This window comes from Brachycentrus maculatus, unplaced genomic scaffold (assembly GCF_059751285.1).
Source record: "Brachycentrus maculatus isolate JH-2025_06_01 unplaced genomic scaffold, ASM5975128v1 h1tg000065l, whole genome shotgun sequence".
Taxonomy (NCBI): Eukaryota; Metazoa; Arthropoda; class Insecta; order Trichoptera; family Brachycentridae; genus Brachycentrus; species Brachycentrus maculatus.
The window spans coordinates 2,371,262-2,392,500 of record NW_028280819.1 but is presented as its reverse complement, the minus strand read 5'-3'; the positions used below and the strand labels follow the sequence as shown (position 1 = coordinate 2,392,500).

Genomic DNA, 21,239 nt, shown 5'->3' with positions numbered 1-21,239 from the left:
TAGTTTTCCAGAAATATTTTACTTGTATGAATTTTCCGAACATTTACGTTTTAGATCAGTTTTTTGAGTGTCACATTTTTAATTTGTCATGTTTTATGAATCTAATTTTTGTTTCAAAATTGAAATTTATTTTAATTTAATTAAAAAAACTTAACTAAGGGGTAGATTTTCGGAAAATTCATAAAAGTGGAAATATTTCTAAAACTAAGGCACTTTTTATCATGAGTCATGAGGTGACCTATCAATTAATCACACTGCTCTTTTTTTTAAATAGATGTATGATCAATCTCATGACATAGACATGTGAGTTATCTATACATTTAACTCTTTCATTTGGATGTATGCAAGATCCGAACTCCTGATTATTTTTATATACTGAGAAGTATTTGAATACACTCAAAATGTTGTGAAGCTGGATAAAAAAAAACTAAAAAAAAATCCAGGCGTGTCATGAGATGAATGATATATCTAGGAGTTTCAAAATTTTGTGTACTGTGGTTTTTAATCATGGGTACAATAATGAAGGTTGCACGCGTAAAGTTATCACTTATCCAGTCTACAACAGGTCACTAGCCCTGTGTCAAAAATATTAATAAAAAAAACCTAATTCAACCTTACTTTTTTAACTAACCACAATATGTTTATAAAGATTTTTTTAATGCACTGTTTTATAATAAGTTTTTTTTACCAGCAATACCCTGACGAGCTGATGACCAAACTAGCTGCAGCTCTGGCAAGTGCGACATCCTCGACTCCTGATATCTTCATGGGATTTTTCGGAAGATGTTTTGTCAGATACTTCAGTAACATTGGGTAAGAATCATTCAATCAAAATCCTACCTTAGTTAAGGCGGGATATTCGACAGCCGGTAGCTTAATTTTCTTTTATTTATATTTGAAGCACTAACTTTGTGATTTTCTATTTTATAATTAAAATTTTAAAATTAAAAAATCACTATAAACTATTTTATAGTGATTTTAAAACAAAGTTACATTTTAATTATTAATTTTCATTACCTAAACCCAGATAGCATTTACCGTGATTGATTTTTTTGCTTAACACACCGTTTATTTTATTTAAATCATATATTTATCACTCTCCTTATCATTCATCGTTCCATTTTTATATACACAGTATAAAATATTTATTTCGAAGTTTTTCTTCAAAATAAATATACGGTTTTGAAACGAAAAGACTTATTGATGCGTTTATTTGTAGTTCTCGAAACTAGTCGTGTTTACATCAACAAATTATTAAAAGCAGTATAAGATGAGTCTTTATATTTTATTTAATTAACCAACTTTATAATTACACAAATCAACACATAAATAAAATATCAATTTCTTTAATTAAATTAAATTGTTGCTCACGTTAAGAGTTTATGTACGTTTTAATACAAAAAAGGGATTCACATAATTCTCGGTTTAGATATTAATCGTATTATTATTTCTAACAATAGCATTGCATGTTTTACAGCCATATACATTATAAATAAGACTTGGAATGACCCAAATTGACCCCCGGAGAACATCGAATACACAGTAATAGCAAGATGTTTTTGTATGTATGATATATCTACATTTATAAGACGTTTTTACAAAAATAGAGTGTTAATTTTGTTGACCCGAATGCCTATTTTACATATTTACATTTTAATCAAACATCAATGAATATCATCATGAAATATTTAGGAAAATATTTGGATTTTTTTTTTTTTAGGAAAACCAACACCAACAAATAAAAACAATTAACGCAAAGCCAATTACAGGTGTTCATAAATAGATACATGATTTATAAAAAAACATTCATTCGCAAACAAACACTCTCACACCCACATCGCTCACTCCTTTCAACAACGTCATATTTCAAAAATAGTCAATTTTCAGTTGTGCATATTTTCGGAATGCCCAGAAAATGTATTTTATATTTACCCGCTACAGGGCAGAAAGTATTGTTTTTGCATTTTGAAGAAAAGGATTGTTCAATTATTTTTTCAAATAAACTTAATATTTTTCAAATGGACAAAAAACATTCACGTTTTACCCAAAAAAATCTGTTGCACTGTAAAAAGTTCAATAAGTGGGTTGAAATTTATTTTCTTTACATTTCATTGTATTTTTAAACTTAAAAACGATCTCCTGAAAAATCAAGTTTTTTTTATATATGACGTTGTTGAAAGGAGTGAGCGACAAACGCTCACATGGACATACTATACACATAATGGTGCATATGTTTTTGTATGTGTGTGTGTACACGCACCCACACACACACACATCCAAAAACATATGCACCATTATTCGAAGAACAAACGCCGCACACTACTGTGGTTCTTTTCTAACAAGTCTATGTTAAATGTTTTCGAGATTGCATTAAAATTGGAAAAAAGTTCGCCATAAATATGAATTATGTCTATAATTAGTAAAAACAAGAGGAGTGTGAAGAGGAGGGTTATTTGGAGGGTTATTTTTTTTACTTCTTGATGATATTGGTATATTTAATTTAAGATACGATGAGATGATCAAGGCTACCGGGAGATACTTCTGCGAGTTTCTGCAGTCTGTGGACAACATCCATCTCCGTATGCGCTTCACTTACCCAAGGATGAAGAGTCCCTCCATGTACCTGACCAAAATTGACGACGATGGAGCAGTCCTGGTGTACAGGAGTGCCAGACAAGGGTTTTCCAGCTATTTCAAAGGTAAAAATAACAATATATTTACTTTGCATGTGTCATGTGAAGGAATTTTTCAATTTTTTAGATTAATCATACTCATTATTACAAGTTACAATTTACAATAATGTATCCTCACCGGGTTTTCATACAACAATTACATCATAACATTTATACAATTGTATGAAATTTAAATTTAATGAATGCATGAGATATATATTTTGTAAATAAAAAGCATTGTTTACTTTGTGATATGGTAATATAATACTCTCCTTATCATTCATTTTTCACTTTGTGTAATGCCAGTTTTAAAACAGTAAAAGAAAATGCACTTTTAAAAAATCGGTAGTCACAAAGTAGTGTTTTTTCAAGTGGTATTACACAAAGTGAACGATGAATGCATGAGATATAGCCTATTTTAGATTAACCCACCTCCGTTATCCATTTACGAATGGCTCTTTTATACTTAGTTTCGTTATTTAATGACATTATGGATAATGAAACCGGTTATACAACTTCGTTGCATAATTATCAAAGTTCTTTCGACCAAAAGAGGTAAGGTTTAATTTGGTTCGATTCTGTTTTTCGGATCGTGTGATTCTATTTTTTATTTTATTTCTTAAGTTAGCTTATATTACAACAAATATAAAACTATTATTTACTCTTAATTTACATCATCTATGTATATATTTGCATCTCCTTACAGTAAACATAACATTTATTTTTCAATTATTCCTGACTCTTTTCATTCTTCATACATTCTATGTTTATAAAAGAGCTTTAATTATTATAAAAAAAAGTTGTACAACCATGTTCCATTAGCTATAAAGTCATTAAAAATAAAAATAATGTGAAAGTGCTATTCAAAACTGGAAAATGGAAGTGGGCAGATCTGAAATAGATCGCATTGATTAGCCATTTCGTGTTTGATTGCATAAACAATTTTCGTGCATTTATTTTATAGTTTTTTATTTGTTTTATTAATTAATCAATTATTGCTGCACGTGTTAAAACTGTCACTTAGAATTGTGTAGCTACATAAGGACCGTCAGTCCATTTAATCTTCACATTCGTTCGATAATGCCATAACTAGGCGAAACAATTGTCCCAATATTAATATTTTATGTTTTTGTTGATAAAATACAACTTAGTAGACTCAAAAAATCTGTGTTTGATTTAAAATTTATACATAAATTTATTAATTATTAATTTTAAATAAATATTCTGAAATATCCCCTCGGCACGGGATAATTCAAGGAGGGCACATTATTGTAATTTGTAATTAGGTATATGATGAAATAAACAAAATTACATTTCCATAAAGTGTGTTAATTGTGATTTTTTTCCTTGGGGGTCAAGGGATCTTGCATCCCTTATGTCACCGCGACCATGTCAGGTCTATTGTGACTTCCCTGTGTTTTACAGCTCACTGCCAAGACCTACATGAGTCATGTAACTCACGACCTGTGTTGGTGGTAGGAGCTTCACCTTCTCGGAGTCCAGTAGAGGTCCTCCAAGGATGTGACTAATTGTGATTAGGTGGTTTCTGGTTTTATGTGAGAGTATATCTTAAATGCATATGTAATTATTGCTTTTAGCGTATAGTTGTTTGACTGTCATGGGTTGTTATTTTATTCTCTTTCCTTTGAACATTTCAGGTCAATTAATAGAAATCGCAAAGGAGCTGTATGGATTTGACTTGGGAATACATGTAATCGACGAACAGCTTCCCACTGCAGAAACTAAGCATGTGCTGGTCACCTACAGACTCGACTTTGACAACAGGGAATATGTGAGTTTCTATTGTAATATATTTTTTTGTAATGACGCCACAATACCTCAAGGCAGTGGTCCTCAACCTTTTTATGGCCGCGGACCAGTCAATTTTTGATAATTTTTGGGAGGGGACTTTGATTATTTATACATAAGGTCGTTTGATTAAAAGAGTCGTATTTTTTACTTCGAAGGTACTGTTTCGGGGGTAACTTGGCGTGAAGGGGTTCTCAACTAAATAATTATTTTTTGTCCATAATTAAATAATTTTTACTTAGTATGTCTGTTTTTTTAAGCAGAGTTTTGGGCAGTCCGGTACCATTTGATTTGCGGCCCGGGGTTTTGGGACCACTGCCTTAAGGGTTAAAAATGTTTAATGAGATGTTTGTAAGAACGGACCTTAGATGCTACCGAGAACTCACATATGAAAGAAGGTGTGAAATATGGGATGAATTTAAAAGTTCAAAAAAAAATAGAATGGTGAACAATCATGCGTAGAATAGTGAATGTATACTTAAATGCGTTACAAGTGATAATCTAAACCAGTCTATGACAATTCATAAGACCAGACTTCTGTAATCTACATCATCTATGTGGAGACTTCAATTACAAAGATATGTTATTCGAGCGTATATATGGGATGATGATTTACATATTAAGGATACATGTGTCGCCTACTTTCAAAATCCGCCAGATCCAATTTTGAAAGATATTAAAATAAATACATCAGAATGCCAATTGTGGGTTTTATTGTGTAAAATATTTATATACTTTAAAATCCTGCTAAACAATACTTAAAAACAGCGTTGTTTTTCAAATTCCGCTATATTCATGGAACTTGCCTTCTGACCCATATTGGCCAATCAGAAAGCGGGGATAGGTCAAAAATTAAGATGACGTCATTATCGGTTCGTGTCTCGTGTTTTTTTTAAACACTGAAAATTTTCTAAAAAAATGGGAAAATTCTCTATTTCATAATATTTTATCTAAAGATAGACAAATCTTTAAAACATAAATGTTACCCGGAGAATTTTGCATTTTTTGTAAAATCGACATGGATCTGGCGGATTTTGAAAGTAGGCGACACATTTCTTACCGTATATCAATAAATTCAACGAGGATAAATAGTCACCCTAGTTACATTTCAAAGAATGTTATTTAATGTGGAACATTCTAGCTGTTTCTAGATCAAGGTACGTAATTCATGGGTATTCGAGCGTAAACGCTTTAAATCGAATCCTCGCTTTGTGTGAATAAATCTTGCATATATAGGATTACGAGTAGAATACGGAAGTACGTTCTCGTAATCGAGGATCAAAATTTAAAAGCGCATGATATCAAAATGGGTGCAAATGTTCTTAAAATGGGTGCAAATGTTCTCAAAATGGGCGCAAATGATCTTAGAGTGGGTGCAAATATTAAATATGGAATCTTGGTTATTGAATTTGTATCAATGGTAATACTTTGCAACAAATGTGAAACTATGCTATTCTAAATAAAATATTTTTAAAATCTTAACACATAATAAATATGTTTGTTTAAAAGATTTTTGAAAATATTCATTTTTACATTCATCTCTAAAAATTTTTTTTATTGAAATTATAATCTTGGATTTTTTGCTTATATTTTGAGGTATATTTTAAAAACTTTATAAAATTAAAACTTTTTTTGAATACTTCTCTTTGTTGTTTCTTTTACATGATTATTGATTTTTCCGATTCAAATAAAAGCTTCCCCTATCCAACCAAAGATAGCTCTAGTGAAGTCACACGTGCAGTGTCATGAGATTAACGATATATGTAGGAGTTCCAAAAAAATGAGTATTGTGGTCATCACTGTAGAAAAATGAATGTTGCACGCGTGTAAAGTGATCACTCATCCAACCTACGACAGGCCATATGCCATGTAAATACCCAGATTTCCATATTCATATATGGCTCACTCCTTTCAACAACGTCATATTTAAAAAAACCGTCAATTTTCAGTTGTTCATATTTTCGGAATGCTCAGAAAATGTACTATATCCCAGCGAAAGCGGCATATTTTTAACTCAATATTTACCCGCTACAGAGCAGGAAGTGTTGTTTTTGCATTTTGAAGAAAATATATTGTTTAATTATTCTTTTAAACTAAAATTAATATTTTTCAAATGCAGAAAAAACCTTCAGGGTTTACCTTAAAAGATCTGTTACACAGTAAAAAGTTTAAAAAGTGGCTTGAGATTTATTTTTAATACATTTGATTATATTCTTAAACTTTACAAACGATCTCCTGAAAAATACATTTTTTATTTTATTTATGACGTTGTTGAAAGGAGTGAGCGATATGTTGAGAAGTAAAAATATATAAATAACTTGAAGAAAAACCCAGATTTGTAAACAATTATTTGGACACACTTAAAATATTGTCAATATTTTTTGATCCAGTAACTCTGAATTGAAGATTAAAAAAGATTTGATAAAAAATGTCATTCTAGGTGCGAACGGCGGGAGAAAGAGCTTGTCGCGGTGAAGACGCTGGTCTTCCGAAGGTACCAGCTTATCTGCTGCTGCATCTCTTCCCGTTCGGAGTGCTCCTGGACCAGACTATGAAGGTCATCTCGGCTGGCGAAAAGGTAGGTATTTTTTGGATAATTTTAAATACATAAAAATCATTATAATGTATGTATTATAAATACGTGGGCTGTTCAATTAATACGTAGAATGACAAATTTAAAAAAATATTATTTTTTATTTATTTAAGGAATAACCCGCAAAGCTTCTACATTTAGAGGCTTGTCTGCAGGTAGGGGTAGGATAGTAATGATAGGGAAGGTAAATGTGAAAAAGACATCACAAACAGCCAGATTGAAAGTAAATTTTTCTTGAACTTATTTTACACTTGGCGGGAATTGAACCAGCGACGCTCGTTTCGTAGTCTATATATATATATATATATATATATATATATATATATATATATATATATATATATATATATATATATATATATATATATATATATATATATATATATATATATATATATATATATATATATATATATATATATATATTTATATATATATATATATATATATATATATATATATATATATATATATATATATATATAAATATATATATATATATATATATATATATATATATATATATATATATATATATATATATATATATATATATATATATATATATATATATATATATATATATATATATATATACATATATATATATGGTTTCTGCTTAATAAAAGGCTTATTTTCATCTCATCAATACATGTCTGCAGTAAAATTCTAGTGATTTAGGAACAATGTTTCGAAATTGGTTCACAAATATAGAACTTCCAAGAATTTGAGTAGTGTGGTTGTCAATCACGTAAACCATCTTATGGCGGTCGTAAGCCCCGTTAATGCCCAGACGTCATATTCTTCTTCATCTATTTTGAGATATAAAAAAAAGATAAATAACTCCTATAATCGGAGATAATCCACATTTGTGAATAAGTATTTGGACACACTCAAAATATTGTTCTAATAAAGGTGTTTAATTTTCAATAGATCTTTTCTTTCTAACCCTTATCCGCACCTGATGGTGCATAGGGCACTGCATCATATAAACGTTATCTTGATCGTTATATAGCCGAGAGTGCTGACCATTACACTACGGAGGCGGACATATAGTTTAATTTTTAATAACTACTCTACTTAATTATTTATTTCAATCTTAATTCTCAGATGAGCAAGAGAATTATGTTTGATGGATTTTCTTTTTTGATATTCCAGGTAGTGGAAGCCTGGGGAGGCGGCAGAAAACATTTTCTTGGGCAGCAAGTCACGGATTTGTTCCGAGTCAGGCGTCCCAAGGGAGTGCCTTTCACTTTTGAAACGGTAAGGAATCTTTGATAATGGCATCTCTTATCCTTCCCTCATTTTCTTGAATTCCCGCCCTAATTTTAAAAGAGGCCGCTCTCAAATCCTCTTAATCTCCAAACGGTTTAATTAATGTTTTAAATTTCAATTCAATGTCTTTAAATTATGTTAAATATAACGAAAATAAGTTTATTTTAGGTATTAAAAAAGTGATTAAATTTTTTGTAATAAAATAACCAAATGAAAATTTACAACGTTTTGAGTGTGTCCAAATACTTGTCCACAAATATATTATCTATAATTGGAGATAATTTGGACACACTCCAAGTGTTGTAAATAAATTAACTGGTCAAATTAAAAGCTAAAATAATAAAAATGAAAATGATATTTTCCGGCGTTTCTTGTGTGTGGTCTTATCCAGGATTCGGACTTCACATACTAATATAAGGATTTCTGCTCAATAAAAAGCTTCTTTTCATCTCACCAATAGATGTCTCTAGTGAAGTTCTAGTGATTCAAGAACAATGTTTCATAATTGGTTCATATATATATAGAACATCCAAGAATTTGAGTAATGTGGTGGTCAATAATGGGTAGAATTGGTGAATGTTACACGTGTGTAAAGTGATCACTCAAACCATCCTATGACGGTCGTCAGCCCCGTAAATGCCCTGACTTCCATATTCTTCTTAATTTTTGAGAGATGTCAGAAAAAATCATGTAAAATCGTAACCACTTACGTCACTAATGTAAGACGATTTCATTTCCAAAGTAAATTGAATTTAGTATAAGTAACCATCAAATTATTTGTTAAGTTTATTTGTTTTTATTCAGGTGCGATACTTGCAATCAGTATTATTTGAACTAGAACTCGTACGCTGCACCGCGGCTGCTCCCAATCAGGAACCAACACCATCTCCTTCTAATGTCTGCGATTTTAGACCAAGTAAGTCAGCAATTTTTTTGAATTTTGTTGTTGAAAAAAGGTCTCAATTCACGTAAAAATACTAGTATCGTTACATGAATTGAGACCTATATTCAACAACAATTTTTATTATTTTATTATTATTTATGTCAGACACTGGATTATTTACCCTACGGATGATATCAGTATCTCAAATTGAGATGAAACATCTATTGTTTTTATATGGAGTATTTGATTTAAAGGTACAGGAGTGTTGGATCGTCGTGGAAGTCAAGGCGCCCGCAGTATTCTTCTCAAAGGGCAGATGCTCTTCATCAAAGAGATCAATTCACTGGTATTTCTATGCAGTCCATTGTAAGTAAAAAATACAAATATACACTAATTCATAGGTCTGCAAAGTGTGGCTCCGGTGCCGAATGTTGCTTTTTGACCTTTTAAGTGCAGGTCCAGGACAAATATCCGCGGGAAGGATCTTCGATCGTGCTAAAAAAAATTCAAGCATGAACCTCATTAAAAACAAAACTGAGAAATCGCCTTATTGACGAGAACCTAGAAACGTACTAAAAATAACGACATTTAAACCTGTCTTGATCAAACTTTCAAAGGAGATACAAGGACATTATATCGACAGCCCCTACGTAAAGTACTCTATCTGAAAATCTGTTACTTTACAGGAGAGAGCTTAGAAGATTTTTTCAACGTATTTTTTTATTAATTAACGTTTCTATCCGAAATTCTAAACTAGTATTATGCATTCCAAAACATATAAAACAATGTATTAAATCGTTTTAAAACTTTATGCTTTGTCAAAATTAAGTAGTTAGCGTTTTAGGAGTTCAGTTCATTCTGAAAATTCGATGTACATAGCGTCTTATAAGTCTGAAAACTAGGCGTAATTTATTTTATATTTTTTGTTTGTTTATATTTGTAGATAACTGTCAGTTTATAACATACACCGAATATCTCAAAATTGACAAAAATGTAGTTAGAGCACTTTACGTAGGGCACGTCGATATGTAATGAATAGTGTTCTTATGGATACCTTACATTCAAAAGATTTATTATGAATTAATAAAATCCTTATTTAAAAAAAAATTAAGCACATTTCGCTCACTCCTTTCAAGAACGTCATAAATCAAAAATCGTCAATTTTCAGTTGTGCATGTTTTCAGAATGCCCAGAAAATGTACTATATCCCAGCAAAAGAGACATATTTTAAACTTAATATTTACCCGCTACAAGGCAGAATGTGTTGATTTTGCATTTTGAAGAAAGGGTATTGTTTAATTATTTTTTTAAATATACTAAATATTTTTCAAATGGAGAAAAAACCTTCAGATTTTACCTAAAAAGTTCTGTTGCACAGTAAAAAGTTCGGTAAGTGGCGTGATATTTATTTTGAATACATTGTATTATATTTTTAAACTTTATGACGTTCTTGAAAAGTATTTTGATTTATGACGTTCTTGAAAGGAGTGAGCGATGTATAATACCACTTTTGGAAACAATAAAAGTATTAAACACTGTTTTCTTATTTTTTTAAATAATCAACATGTCAATCCACGAAGCAAATTCTGAATCAATAAATAATATCATAAAATCTTTTAATGTGTAAAATTATGTTTTATTGAGTGTGCCCGTAATTAAATAAAGATCTATAATTATAATTCAGGTGTACTAAAATTGCGAACTGATTTGAACCCCAAGAAAATAATTTTTAATTTTTCATAATATCACTTTTTTTGTATGTACATGTATTGCCCTAGCTAAGGTGCCTTGAGTATATATATATAGGGGATAATATTAAGACATACCGCACACATTCCATGTACAGAACTTGGGTCTTTGTAGATAGCCGAGTTGGTATTTTGTAATCTCGTCTACTGCACTTACTCTCAGGGTCTGTGTAAACTTGATAAATCCCGAGCTCTACTCAGAAAACTTTCCAATTTACATACTAAGAGTATTATGTATATAAATCCCTGCAGCTTTTCTAGAAAATTCCGTATATGTAATAATACTGAATAATTTATCTAATATTTCCATATTATATAAATCATATACGAACACCTATGTGCGTATATCGCACCCGCTTCCCCCGTTAATAGTGCCACAAGTCTAAAGCCGCTTGCGCACTACAGGGAATTTTACCGTCCGGCAGTCCGGTTTGAAAAAATTAAAGCAACTACGACAGTATAATGTGATCGAATTTATATGCAACGTGTTCACGCACCGATCAAGAGCACCGATCCGAAGAAAGATGGACAAAAGCACAAGCAAATAATCGTTTTATCACGCTTACTGAAGTGCCAGACGGTAAAATTCCGTGTAATGCACAAACGCCCTAAGGGCGCTCACGAAATTTTACTGTCTGGCAGTCCGGTTTTTACAGTCCGATGTAGCATGAAAAAATGGATGATTGACTTGTGCACTAGTCCGTCTTTCTTCAGATCGGTGCGCAAGCCATTAATATTTTTCATGTTACCGTAAAAAACCGGACTGCCAGACAGTAAAGTTTCGTTTAGTGCACAAGCGCTCAAGATGTGTGATTGTGAGAAAAATTACATTGAAAACTTTTGTGATTTTAGTCCTAGTTTTTCAATTAAAGTTTGACAATACTGACGAATAAAAGGGGATAAAAATACAAGGATGAAACGTATATAGAAACATATTTTTTCAGGATTAATAATCTAGATGAATTGCCTACAACCGGGTTGTTCTTAAATGATCTCAACTCTCATGGGCTATCGAGAGAGCTGGTTTTGGCAGGATGGCAACATTGTTCAAGGTAATAACCAAACACAATAATACAACATTTAAGTATAGCGTAGAACGGGGCTTCTTTAAATTTGATGTGTTACTTGAGCCCAGTACCAAAAAATATTTATATCTGTAAATTGGTCTACAATAATGAACGTATCGACATGATTCATTGTAGTACGTTCATTATTGTAAACCAAATACAGATTTTTTTGTTCTGGGCTCAAGTAACATATCAAAGTTCAAGTAGCCCCATTCTACGGTACTATCTAATATTTTGTACAGCATAAAATAGTATTATCCCTTAAGTACTCTTATAAGTTTTTTTAACATTGCCACTGTTATAGGTCTCAGAGACTCATACCAGACCAAAAATAAAAACAAGAAATTTTTTACCAGTATTCTTTTAGTTCAATTTTAAACAACATAAGTATGGAATTAAGAGACATGCAAAATAAAAATAAATATTTATAGGAACTTTTTGTGACAGTTAGTCAAATACACTTTTTCGGAAACATTGAAATGAAAGGCGGAAGTCAATAAGCATGCTGTCTGCCATGAGCATTATTGCATGTGTTGTTGTAACGTTCACAAGATGGCGTTACCATTGCGGACAAAAATATCTTTTTTTTAATAAAGCATGGTTTTACCTGCCACATGTACAAATATAAAAACATACGCGTATTCGAATGCAACTTTGATTGATCTGTTACAGGTTAGAATTGATGTGTGAAAGAGCTGAACAGCGTTCCGATGAACTGGAAAGATCCTTGCAACTTCTGGATAGATGGAAAAGGAGAGGAGACGACTTGCTTTACTCCATGATCCCCAGGAGCGTCGCTGATCGTCTCAGGAAGGGACAGTCCCCATTGAGCACCTGCGAGGTAAAAATTTACACATCACTAGGTCTAAATGAAAGAGAACTTTTTTCTTCTTCTTTAGTTGGCTTATATTACATTTAAAACAAATTATTTTTTGCACTTAATTTATATCAAATATATATTTACATCTTCTTACAGTAAACAAAACATTTTTAAAATTCTTTCAGACTCTTTTCATTCTTCATACGTAGAGGCATTTCATCGTACATTTGAAACCCTTATACATTAAACAATTTTGCGACTCTGTTGTTTTTTTTCAAAAATGTTTTATTTTATCCTTATTTCTAGTACTGTATTCATGATTTTTTTTAAAAACTATTTTATCCTTAAAATATTTAAGTAATTTATCTTTCAAAAATTTATATTAAAAGCATATTATATATTAGTCTCTTTTTTATAGGTCCGCGGTTTTATAGTCCGCCTCCGTAGTGTAATGGTCAGCACGCTCGGCTACCGTTCTAGAGGTCCCGGGTTCGATTCCCAAGGGGGGTAAAATAAATATAAGTGATTTTTTCACTGTAATATTTATTCAATACTACCCTGGATTGGTACCTGAAGCGGAGGGCTGATCACCTTTCCTTCATGTGCAAACGATCAAGATAACACTGCGTTTATATGACGCAGTGCCCTATGCACCATTGGGGTGCGGATAAGGGTTTTATTATTCTTATTTTTTTTTTTATAGGTAACCAGTGGAGTTATTATCTCTAATTTTTTTCCATATTATTTTTATTTTTTGCATATATTTATCTATTTTTCTTAAGTACCATTCTTATTGCTTTATTTTGAATAATCTCTAATTATTTAAATAATTTGATTTATAATTGTCTACAAGAGTACATGTGTGTGTTACATATAGGCACAAAAGAAATAATTGTTCAGGGGATACTCGCAAAAATTCAATTCAATAAACGACACTTGTTTTAAAAATTATGTTTTGAAAAAATATTTTTAATATTTTTTTTTTAACTCCTTACCTTTTCATTACTCTTTTCTTTTCAACCCCGTTTATTTATTTACTTATTGACTTGGCGTTTAATTTGTAGAACTCCATTTTAATTTATGTATTAATTTACATTCGACATTCAATAATCGACATTCGTTTGATAATGCCCTAACAAGGCGAAACAATTGTCACAATATAATTTTTTATGTGTTTTTTGTTAATAAAATACAACTTAGTTGACTCAAAAAATCTGTGTTTGATTCAAAATTAATACATAAAACCGTTTATTTATTTTGAAGAATAACTGATTTTTTAATAGAAATACGGTGTTTTAAGAAAAAAATACCTTAAATTTCACCTTGGTTTAAAGAAAATTAAGTTATGGGGTATCGCATATCCCGCATTAATGGGGAAAAAATATATTTGAAACTGTGATATCGAAGGAAGTTTGCATTTGACTTAATTTTTTTTTGTCGATTATATTTCCTCGGTAAAACTTTAATTAATGGATAGATATTACTACAATGTGACTGCCGAATCAGTTAATGATTTTTTTCAGTCGTTCGATGAAGTGTCCGTGATGTTCTGCGCCCTGGAAGAAGTCCGCGCCACCAGCAATAGAACACGACAGCAAGTCATGGATACTGTCTCTGTCATCAATGCCGTGTTTTCCTGTTTTGACCAGCTTTTAGACCATTACAGCGTGTATAAGGTAAACTGAAATTTGAATGCCTACAAATATATAGTTAACCATTTTATACTACAACTATCATCACACCGTTTCACTGAAGGGGTAGGCAGAGAGGATGGAACGCCATACGCGTCTATCCTGACATACATTTCTAGCTTTCTTAACATCCATACATCTAAATATGTAGTTATACATGCTCTTCGGTTACGTAGATTTTTGACACGATCAAATTTTACGTTCTGATTGATCGTCTTTTTGGCCGTCCTCGTTCTGTTCTCCCATTCACATTTGCCAAAATATATTTTTTTAGTCATTCTTTCGCTATCCATTCACTCCACATGTCCACACCACCTTAAATGAATACTTGATTTATTTTACTATGATTTTTTATTCTTATTTTCTATAATCATAAAAAAATAATGAAATTGTAAATATTAAGTTTTTATCGAGGTGATTCAAAACCGAAAATGTATTTAAGCAGTTTAAAACCACTTTTGGCGTTTTAAAAATGTGAAATCATTAAAAATGAAGAATTGATTAATTTTACAAATATTTTATTTTTATTTTCTATAATCATAAAAAAATGTAATTATAATTTTCACGTTTTCAACACGAAAATAAAATCCTTTTGAATTTTTTCATATTGTTGATTTCAAAAGACTGAGTTGAATTCCTTGAATTTTATTCCATGAAAGTGATATCTACATATTATACACGTGTATATTTTCTTTCGTCTCTGATTCTTGTCCAATCATACTTTTTACAAAGTGACAACCTATTTGTGATTCCACAAAGCGCTCCGAAGTCGCGCAGTCTCCTCGTTATTTCGAAATATGATATGAATTTTATCTCCGCAAATTTGTCAACTAGAATCCTTCTGGAAAGAAAAATGATTGGGTATTTTTTATAAACCCAAGGACTCGCACATATAAATTTTTTATCAAATACAAAGGAGAAACCAAGTTGGAAAATATCTATACGTGACCTCTAAATTATCATCATAATAATAATTTTGGATAAATTATATAGCGCCATTTTATACGTACTACATCAAAAGCTCTTATATACGTGTGAATTATTATATGAAAATGATAAGGCTATTTAATTAATTTCGCAGTAAACAAAAATTTAAAGGTACGCAATTTTAAGGCTTCGCAGATCTTCAGTATTTTGAAAAATTACGTTTTTTCCGTGTTAGAATGTTATTTAAGAAAATGCCTTAGAAAGTACATTTGTCGAATGTGACAACAGAACGAGGATGGCCGAAAAAGACTTAGATCAATCAGAACCTAATATCTGGTGGTGTCAAAAGTCTGCATAATCGTAAGGTCATGTTACACTGGATGTATGGATGTGAAAGAAGCTAGGTGTGAATGTCAGGACAGACGAGAGTGGCGTTCCATCCTCTCCGCCCACCTCTGAGAGGAAACGGCGTTATGGTAGTAGAGTAATACATAGTAGTAGTAGATTTTTTTTCTTTTCTACATACTATTCTCCTCATACCTATTCGCTGATCATTTCGACTCCAGTCCCGACGGCTTTCAAGTATTTGAAGTCCTTGATTCTTCAAAGCTTCCTCGATCTTCCTCTGCTTCTTTTATGAAACTGCATTAGCCTCTTAAATTTGTTTTACCGTTCTTTCTTCACTCATTCCTTCCACATGTCCAAACGCACCCTCCTAAATTTTATCGTTAATGCTTAGCTCAGCCTTGCGTTATTTCCTTATTGGAACATCTATCGTGGAGTGATCGCATTTTGACATCAATCAGTCACTTTCATCTCGCTTTTGCCAACTTCACGCTTCACTTCCATATATCAGAGCTGGAACCGGGACTTATTTATTTTTATTTTATTTTTTTATTTGTTCGGGAATTGTACAGCTTTACATATAAAAAAGTATATAATAAACAATAGTTACACTAACAATAATAAACATTACGTTACATAAAAAAACAATCGGAGATTTAAAAAAAGGGTATGGTATAAAAAAATTGATTTTGCGGGAAGGAGATGGAAAGGAGAGTAATTAATGAGGGTGGTTAATGATTTTTTTTTTCTAGGTGAGAAGTCAAAAAATATCAATATTTTTATAAATATACATACATACGTAAACATACACATACATACACACATACATACATATATATACATACATATATATATATACATTGCATTTACAGAAAAAAAAATTGTCATGCTTCGTTCACCCCCCACCCATAACATAACTAGGTTATTGGTAAATATGGTGGACTTCGTTGAGTACTACCAGTTAACACCTCTAATGACTTAGTATTTTTTCTCGTAAGGTGGAAACAGTCGGTCAGGTGTACATGGCAGTGAGTGGTGCCCCAGACGTCTCCAGCAGGCACGCTCAGCACGTGGCTGACGCTGCTCTCGCCATGCTCAAAGCTGCCAGCGCTCTGCGCAGGCCGCAAACCCTTCAAGTGCACATAAAGATAGGTGAGACGTTCTCAATATTATTAATATTACAGCATTTACTTCGTGATTAGTCATATCACTTTTATTTTTCGGTGAGCGATTATGTTTATGTATTTATTTTTAAATCAAACGCAGATTTTTTGAGTATATTAAGTTATATTTTATTAAAAAATACGTAAAAATTAATATTGTGACAATGGTTTATGGCATTCGTTATGCTGTATATATTTATATATATGTATATATATATATATATATATATATATATATATATATATATATATATATATATATATATATATATATATATATATATATATATATATATATGTATATATGTATATATATATATATATATATATATATATATATATATATATATATATATATATATATATATATATATATATATATATATATATGTATATATTCAGTTTTTAATAAAATATTTTTCTGGTATTAACCTACATCCACCTTCGTAGTGTAATGGTCAGCACGCTCGGCTACCGTTCTGGAGGTCCCGGGTTCGATTCCCAGGGGGGGGTAAAAAAATAAGTAAAATAAAATAAATACATAAGGGATTTTTTCACTGTAATATTTATATAATATTACCCTGGACTGGTACCTGAAGTGGAGGGCTGATCACCTTTCCTTCATGTGTTAACGATCAAGATAACACTGCGTTTATATGACGCAGTGCCCTATGCACCATTGGGGTGGGGATCAGGGTTTTACATACATACAACCTACATGAGTGTGATCATGTGTAGACCAAGCCATTACAGTAATGTGATTTTTTAATGTATTTTTCAGGTGTCCACAGTGGACCGGCTGTAGCAGGAGTTGTCGGTTTGAAAGTTCCGAGGTATTGCTTCTTCGGGGACACCATCAACACGGCAAGCCGGATGCAATCCAGTGGAATGGTAAATATTTGAAACATATATTTTTTTATTAGGTCAGGATAATCGATAGTCCGCCACATATTTTTTTTAAACCCAGGTAACATTTAACGTCATTGAATTTTTGCTTAAAACACTGTTTTTGTGTTGAAAAAATAATTTTTTATTCGAAATAAACATATGGTTTTGAAATGAGTTCTTGAAAGTTAAGGAGTCAAAAAAATGTATGTAATTTTTTTCCACATATCGTAGTCGTACAGGAGAAAGTGACCAACTGACAAAACGTAAAATGTTCAGAAAGGCCATTTAAGTCACTTTTGCTTGGCAAGAAAATAAACATCAATGCAGTTAGTCATTTTTTATACTTCATATATATTATACTTCAAGGTTTAAAATCCTTTGGGATATTTTTCAGGGCAATATTAAGCTAGTAAGATATCAAATAGTCAATGATCACGTTTTTGTACAAAATGCACTTGGTCACTTTCTCCTGTATGACTACGATATATTCAATAAAAAATCAAATTCCAATAGATATTTTTAAAAAATTTTGTGCGCGGGCACGTCTGGCTCCTCGCGGAGACATTAGCGAACTGAATTGTATGTTTGCGAATATCCCCTTAGGAAATTTTAGAGACTTGTTTTATTTTTAATGGCATCTTCTTATAAATATTATAGATTGGTAGAGTTCACATATCTCGCGCTACTGCTGACTTGCTACCTTCTCAATACGTAGTCAGACCAAGAGGGCTCGTGGCTGTAAAGGTATTATTATTTTTAAATATTTACTACTACTCCTACTACTACTACCATCACGCCGTTTCCCCGCAGGGGTAGGCAAAGAGGATGGAACGCCACACTCTTCTGTCCTGACATACACTCCTCGCCTCCTTCACATCCATACATCTAGTCACATATGCCCTCCGATTACGCAGACTTTTGACTCCGCCAGATTTTAGATTCTGATTGATCTGATCGTGCCAAGTCTTTTTAATATGTATGGAAGCGAAGCATGGAGTTGGCAAAAGAAGGACGATAGCAGACTGAATGCAGTCGAAATGCGATCCCTCAGAAGAATGTGTGGCAAAACGATGTTTGATAGATGTTCGAATGATGAAATAAGGAAAGAATGTAAGGCTGAGATAAGCATTATCGATAAAATTAAGATAGGTGTGTTGAGAGGGTTTGGACATGTGGAGCGTATGAGTGAAGAAAGAACGGTTAAACAAATTTATGAGGCGAATGTAGTTGGAAAAAGAAGCAGAGGATGACCGAGGAAAACTTGGCACAATCAGGTATGTCAAATACTTGAAAGCGGCCGGGTCAGGAGTCGTAATAATCGTCGGGTATGTATGAGGAGATGCATAAATGTAGAAGAGGCAAAGAATGTTTGCAAAGACAGAGTGGTGTGGCGTTCGATTCTCTCTGCCTACCCCTGCGGGGAAGCGGCGTGATGGTTAGTTAGTAAGTTAGTTAAAATACTTTTTTCAATAAAGTTCAAAACATTTTGGATGTGTCTAAATCCTTGTTCACAAATCATGTTTTTATTTTACATTTCGGAGTTATTTTTACATGTTGACATGTCATCTCATTGCAAAAATAATGCAATATTAGTTCAATGATGGGCAGAATCGTGAACAGTGTCGTGTTGTGGTCCCGTTGTTAGTGACACGGACTCTTAAGTCAGAGTTTTTCGGTTCAAACCCACTCTACCACAATTCGATACCTATTTCTAGTAATGAGCCGCTTAGGCTCACAGAAATAGTATGAAATTGAAATGCTTGTGTAAATAATTAAAACACAAATATTTCTCTTTTTTAAAAAAAAACTTTACACAAGTTTAGTGATAGTGATAGTGAGGAAAATGTGCGTTGAGTTTTATTTTTATTTAAAAAAAATAAGCGTTTTCTTGGTTATCTTATACAGTGAGAAAACGTATTTTGCATGTATATTTTTATATTTTTGAAGTATTTTTTCGTTTAGTTCTTCAATAATGATAACAATTTGCTGTTTTTTTAGGGCAAAGGTGAGATGGAAACTTTTTGGTTGGACGGAAAGACAGAGGACAGTAACTCAGTGGATAGCGAGCTATTGAAGAGTATGCAAGATGTGTTGACGGTCAAATCAGACTAAACAAATCAATGATAATATTTTTATGTTTTTTCCTATGCAAATATATGTCACTAAAATTGTGAAAAGTTGCATAAAAATGATTTTTTTGTTTTTGATTTTTCTTTCAAATTGGACGTTTTACAAAGCGAATTAATCGTTATATTTTATTTTATAAGAAAATTAGAATTTTAAAAAAATATATTCATACTACTACTACATATGGTGTCAGTGTGAATTCCTGCCAACAAATTTTCAATTTCAAACTTCAAAATTTTAACTTAGCTTCACATATCGCTCACTTCTTTTAAGAACCTTATAAATCAAAAATCGTAATTTTTCAGTTGTGTATGTTTTCGGAATGCCCAGAAAATGTACTATATCCCAGCAAAATAGGCATATTTTTAACTTGATATTTACCCGCTACAGGGCAGAAAATGCTGTTTTTGCATTTTGAAGAAAAGGTATTATTTAATTTTTTTTTAAATAGATATAATATTTTTCAAATGAAGAAAAAACCTTCAAGTTTTACCCAAAAAGATATGTTGCACAGTAAAAAGTTCAATAAGTGGCTTAATATTTATTTTTAATATATTGTGTTATAATTTTAAACTTTAAAAACGTTCTTCTGAAAAATCAAGATTTTTTATTTATGACGTTCTTGAAAGGAGTGAGCGATATGTGTCACAATAGATTTTTTAGAAAAAGTGGTATTTACCAAGTAAAACATACAATTTAAAAAGATTTATTATTTTGTATTTTTTTTCCTTTTCCTCCTCTATTTCCTTTTATTTATTTATTTAAACTTCACGTATAGAAAAGAAAAAAGTACTTTGGCGGGCTTATTACTAAAAAGCAATATCTTACAACCAACCAAAAACAGACAAGTGATATTGATCAAAACGTTTGATACCATATATAGCTGTTTACAATCAGAGGGTAGATAGTACTTGAACATTTAAAAAAAAAACATAAATAACAAATCGAAATAAAAAAAAAAAAACATAAATTACAAAATATGATAACAAGGAGGGCAAAGGAAAAAGGGAGTTTAGGGAAGGAGGTAAAGGGAAAAACTAAGGGAGGAGGTTAGATGGACAGTAAGGATTTTAAGGATTAATAGTAGTGTCTCAGACGTTTCTTAAAAGTTATTAGAGAAAGTGCATTTTTTACCTATACCCTGCATATGTATTTTCTTTCACTCTCTTCTTCACTTAATAAGGAAAACAAAATCTTAACAACATAGGTACATGCAATTTTATGTACCGAA

The 21,239-nt window shown here is 31.5% G+C and overlaps 1 protein-coding gene across 1 annotated transcript in view; it reads left to right on the top strand.

Annotated features, from left to right (window-relative positions):
• LOC148311445 (soluble guanylate cyclase 89Db-like) overlaps positions 1 to 20,136 on the top strand; it is a 60,168-nt gene extending 40,032 nt beyond the window's left edge. Inside the window, exons 3-16 of the mRNA XM_088256640.1 lie at positions 692 to 813; positions 2,506 to 2,699; positions 4,331 to 4,464; positions 6,922 to 7,063; positions 8,237 to 8,337; positions 9,154 to 9,265; positions 9,487 to 9,598; positions 11,925 to 12,032; positions 12,720 to 12,888; positions 14,391 to 14,543; positions 16,829 to 16,982; positions 17,775 to 17,884; positions 18,539 to 18,625; positions 19,880 to 20,136. Coding sequence (XP_088112766.1) covers positions 692 to 813; positions 2,506 to 2,699; positions 4,331 to 4,464; positions 6,922 to 7,063; positions 8,237 to 8,337; positions 9,154 to 9,265; positions 9,487 to 9,598; positions 11,925 to 12,032; positions 12,720 to 12,888; positions 14,391 to 14,543; positions 16,829 to 16,982; positions 17,775 to 17,884; positions 18,539 to 18,625; positions 19,880 to 19,993 — 1,812 coding nt within the window. The 3' untranslated portion in view covers positions 19,994 to 20,136. The remainder of the gene's footprint in view (positions 1 to 691; positions 814 to 2,505; positions 2,700 to 4,330; positions 4,465 to 6,921; positions 7,064 to 8,236; positions 8,338 to 9,153; positions 9,266 to 9,486; positions 9,599 to 11,924; positions 12,033 to 12,719; positions 12,889 to 14,390; positions 14,544 to 16,828; positions 16,983 to 17,774; positions 17,885 to 18,538; positions 18,626 to 19,879) is intronic.
• Positions 20,137 to 21,239: the final 1,103 nt, after the last annotated feature.